The sequence below is a fragment of the Lupinus angustifolius genome, chromosome LG03 (assembly GCF_001865875.1).
Source record: "Lupinus angustifolius cultivar Tanjil chromosome LG03, LupAngTanjil_v1.0, whole genome shotgun sequence".
NCBI lineage: Eukaryota > Viridiplantae > Streptophyta > Magnoliopsida > Fabales > Fabaceae > Lupinus > Lupinus angustifolius.
Window position 1 is genome coordinate 18,018,459 of NC_032011.1, and position 5,102 is coordinate 18,023,560.

Here is a 5,102-nt window from a genome sequence, read left to right on the forward strand (position 1 = left end):
ACGTTGGAGATAGTACATGCCTTGATGGAATCTTTTAAACAATTTAAGAATTGCAACGTTTAGTCATTAATTTACTTTCGTTCAGAGCATCTTTTATTTTCATTCAAATTAAAAGAAATTCTCAACGTTTAGATATCTTTATTTTATTTTATGGTGAACGTATCATGTTGAAGTTTTTATTACTGTAGCAACTAATACATAAGATGTAGTCTACTTTACATAATATATATTAACTAGTTACCCGTGCAACTGACAGAGTATGTAACTAGTAGACAACATAAACCACTATATTAGGAATAATTGACGTAATTATGCATATAACTCCTATTACAATTTCAGTAACCAAAATAAATTAAAGAAATTTACATAATCATGGGTTAAAACCCACTTACATAGTGTACAACTCTATTTTGATAAAAAAAATATGCAAATAAAAATTAAAAAAAAATCAAATTCATAGAATGGAATGGATGGCACTAGAAACTCACCAATCCCTATTCCATCCTTATCAAATGGAACTTCTTAGCTTATATCTACAATCTACACTAACATTTTTTAGGCATTAATAATGTACAATTACAAGCCACAATGATTTATCTCTAGCTTTGGTTACCTAAATCTTATTAACATTCATCAACTTCTATTATACTCTATATCTTTTGCTTCAATTCTTGCACTTTTTGTCCTCAAAAACTGCAAACAAAAGCTTATTAAAATTCTCCAAAAACAATTTCCATTGGCCTTGGCTAAGGTCTCCAAAAGAAATGCCACTAATTCCAATTTCTCCTTTGCTATTATTCTCATCATTGGAAACAAGAGGAACATTGGCCTTAACTTGTGAACAAATAGTTTCTAATTCACTTTGTATTTCTTCACCATCACAAAATTCCCTAGTCATCATTTGGCCTATATCAGCAAGACAAAGTCCTGCAGCAGCAGCTTGTTTCAAGAAAATGGTGCAAACAATAAGAACCCTTATAGAGGACTCTCTCAATGAAGGAACCTTAGTTCTTAGAATATCTGCATCTTTAAATGGATCAAGTTTTGAAATGTACTCCAATTCAGACCCAGAGAAAGCAGTCGAGGCTTGTGGCCAATGCAGCCACTCAAAATATGGATCATCAAGCCACTCAGGTAGGCAAAAACCATGGTCAATGGGAACAAGATCGGCAGCAACTCCGGCAACATAACTATTGTGGTCATGCTTCTTGACAAGCATATTCCCTGCATGTCTATCAAGATTTAGAAGCCTAATATCCAAAATCCCAATCTGGTGCACTGAAGCAACTGAGAAGAAAGAAGGTCCTAACTCCCCTGCATCAAAACCGTGGCCGATGAAGCGTTGGAGCGAGGCGAGTTTAGGCAAGTTAGGACCTGTGGCTGATACTCCTGCATCAGTAGGAAAGAAGGATGCATGACAGAATTTCACTAGAGCAGTAGGAGGCACACCAGCAAAGCCTCCATAGTCAAGGAGATAAGCTGCTAATTCGCGAACTCCCATTTCGCCGATCCTAATCGAACTTTTCAAGCCAGGTTGCCCAAGCTTTTGACCCCCTAAGCCTTTTGGATTGTTTAAGGCTAAAGGTTCCTCATCTACTGGCTTTGCTACAGCAATGTTGTTACCACTTTTGTTACAAAAAACATAGGCACCACCTAGGCCACTTGGAAGTGGCTTGGGATGAACACCTGAGGCCATAGCTATTGCAACTTCAACAACTAGAGCATGAACTGGGGCTCCACTTCCACTAACTAACTCAATCCTTGGATTAGAAGTACTAAGGTCTTCGCCGGATAATGTAGATAGAGGTAGGCATGGAGTGGAGAAACTTCTGTGAATGTTGTCAGCTTCAAATACTTGTTCAAAGGAGTGCGAAAAGCTAGTGTGGGTGAGTTCTAGAATTTTGTGGTCAAGGTGACCAAAGGATTGGAGTTTGCATCTCTGGGATCGGCTAAATGGCTTAAATCCATGATGTTGATCAATGGCTACAGCCATTTTAAACAATCTCATTCAGATGAGAATGGCAACAGGGCATTCCAACTGCAAAGTTAGAGACAAGAATAAGAGTTAAGCCTCTCATGATGCATAATCAATTGATCAATAAATGGCAGCAATAAGACTAAAAAACTAGGCATATTATGAGACACTTCCTAAGAGGTTCTTCATATTTGCACACTTTGTCTCTAAATTTTACATAAGTTGCAAAGATATTGATCAATTCTTAAACAAAGGAACCATATATATATATATATATGTATGTATACAACATCACTATTACCAATGAGGCGTTAGCCTATAAGTGTAAGGCCCCACTGAATCTTTAAGTATCGTATTAGGCCAAGTGTTAGAGGTTCGATTCCTATAAATGACATTTGTTGAAAGAGATACTCACACACCTCGAAAGAGATTAATTCATTAACCATAGGGTTTAGAGTTCCCTTGGTTATATCAAAAAAATATTATTATTACACCTAGAATCAACAGTGACACCTTGCTCACATTCACATTAGCATAAGGTACATTTAATGTACCTTAAAATTGAAAATATAAAGGTATTTCAATACTCACTCACTACACACTTACATCAACATTAAGATAATGGTACAAAAGAAGGGAAAACAATAAAAGAAGTGTGAATTAAAAGTTTGTCTTCATGCAAAATTCATGTTCATGTGCAATAACTCTATTAAATGATACAATACTAACATGAACCTTGTGCACTAGACATAAGATTCTCATACGAAATGCAAGTTTGGTCCATGAATATGGTCATTCCGGTTCATTAACTATCTTCCCATATATCAGGTGCAAAACAAATCTCAATATTTCAGAAATGTAACAAGAAGAGAAAGAAACAATGCATATGGCATTGCTGGAATATAAAATCAAGAATATATAACTGGAAGGAAATTTCAGTGTATCTTATCTCTAAGATTTACATTCCTTTTAAATGCCACATAATCTAAGCTTTAATAGCATCATCACATGAATGATAAGTAAAGCCTAATTAATAAAGCAATTAGAAATGCATAAAAAATTCTTACTAAGTATTGGCTTTAGGGGTAAAATTCAAGTGTTGGGCTCATCGCTTAAACTTTGGATAACAAATTAACCGAAAAAGCAGGCTAACTTCTGCACATTTTTTCCTTCAATCCCTTATAACCTGCAAATTTCGAAAACCAAAATATGCAAACAAGAGGTTTAAATAAAATTGAACAAGCATATATCTTGTCATAGAATGAAATGCAGAGAAAATTGATTTATCCCTTGCTCCTACACACATAAACTTCCAAAATTTTCTGAACCATAGTCACGATTTCAATGTAAATAATAGGGTTGATACTATTACAATCTAATTGGAAAAACTATCAAAACTATAATACCAGCATTAAAATTTAAAACCTTGTGTGTGATATTTACATAACTACAATTAAATCCTTCTTTAAGGTATAACCATCAACACACTACATTGATATGTCAAGAACATAAACGATCAATATTCACATGTAAATATCATCATGAGATCTAGAAGGAATTTATTGATGATTGAGTCATATTTTCCCATGCTACTTTTTTACAGATTTGTACATCTACTTTATATCAATTGAACAAACCAGTTTTACATTAGAAATAGCAATGGGTAAATAATAAATTATTGGTATTTAAGTATAAAAACTTGTTGGTAAAAGAAAGGTGAGATCATTGTTTCAAAATGTGGACCATGATATGGTACATTGACCGTCACAATTGCAATTACATTGTAACACTAACACATTGAATCACAATGATGCAGACATCATATGAGACAATATCTCAGACAAATCATAATTACATCATACTGCATTTGGACCACAATATAATCACATTAGATAAAAAAATCGCATCACAAACATCGCAATTGCATCCCAATCGTGATAAACTCGATTTTCCGTTACGATTTGCACAATGAAAAAGAAATAGGCTTATGTTAACATGTAATAGATCATTATTTCATATCATGTTTTCAAAGAACATAGATCTTCTGTCCCAAAAAGTCGATGTTCCCTTATCTCTAGCCAAAAAAATTACATTAAAGACAGAGTAAAAGAAACATAAAGAACATAATAATACCCTGAACACTTGGAAGGTATTCAGGGAAACAAGAAGCAACGGGAGCGCGAGAGAATCAAATCTTCAATACCGGAGTAATATCGAAATAAAACTCCACTTTCACTCCCACTCCCCCTCCAAAAATTCTTAATATCCCCTAACCTAGAACCACAAACCCTTTCCTCTTCTTATCTTATTTCTTCTTCATTCCTTCTCTCATGTTACTATTTTTATTTATGCACCCCATCATCAACACTTGGCATGTTTTCGTACACAAATAGTTAATACAAATATAATACGATAATGAAGGGTAATAGTAGAATAATATGTGTATATAGAAAGCGTGTTAATTTAGTAATAGTAACATGAACAAAAAAATAGGTTGTGGTCAAGTTATATTGTAATTCCCTTTATTGGTATGCGGGTTTCTAAGTTTTCCATACCACACACGGTATTTTCTCCTGACCTTTGCTCCTGATTTGTTGCGCAGAAACCGGATGAGATTTGGTCTAACATTGAACGTTTATTTGTAAGAAATTGGAATTTTTTTATTTTCTTTGAAAATGATTAGATAATACACAAACACATAGAAAATGTGCCTATAAAGTGTGAAGTTTTTTTATGTGAGGTGATCGGTATTTTACCTTTCATAGGTTAATAATTATTGATTTTTAAATAAAAATTAATATATATAAATGATTAATATTAAGTATCTGTTTAATTTTCATTTTCTTCCTCCATCACTCTACCCAAAAAACAATTAAGTAAGCTAGCTCGTGAGACCATTTTCTCTATTTATTATGGATTTTTCTAATGAAGTCATTAATAATATATCTTGAAATAAAATAAAAGGAAAACAATAAATATAAATAACATTCCTCTACATGGATTAATTTTTTGTAGTAAATAATAGCTTATGTAATAAAGTAGTATTATTAATACATACAAATAGAATATATCAAAGAAATCCTAATTAGTGATAGTGATGACTGAACTAATTGAGAAGAAATATGAG

At 33.1% G+C, this 5,102-nt stretch overlaps 1 protein-coding gene across 1 annotated transcript; it reads right to left on the reverse strand.

Annotated features, from left to right (window-relative positions):
- LOC109343579 (phosphatidylinositol 4-kinase gamma 1-like) lies at nt 304–4,286 on the reverse strand. The gene is made up of 4 exons (XM_019581939.1): nt 4,109–4,286; nt 3,047–3,161; nt 650–2,050; nt 304–599 (listed from the first exon to the last, which is right to left on the reverse strand). The coding sequence occupies exon 3, from the start codon at nt 2,006–2,008 to the stop codon at nt 665–667; it is 1,344 nt and encodes a 447-aa protein (XP_019437484.1). The 5' UTR covers nt 2,009–2,050; nt 3,047–3,161; nt 4,109–4,286; the 3' UTR covers nt 304–599; nt 650–664.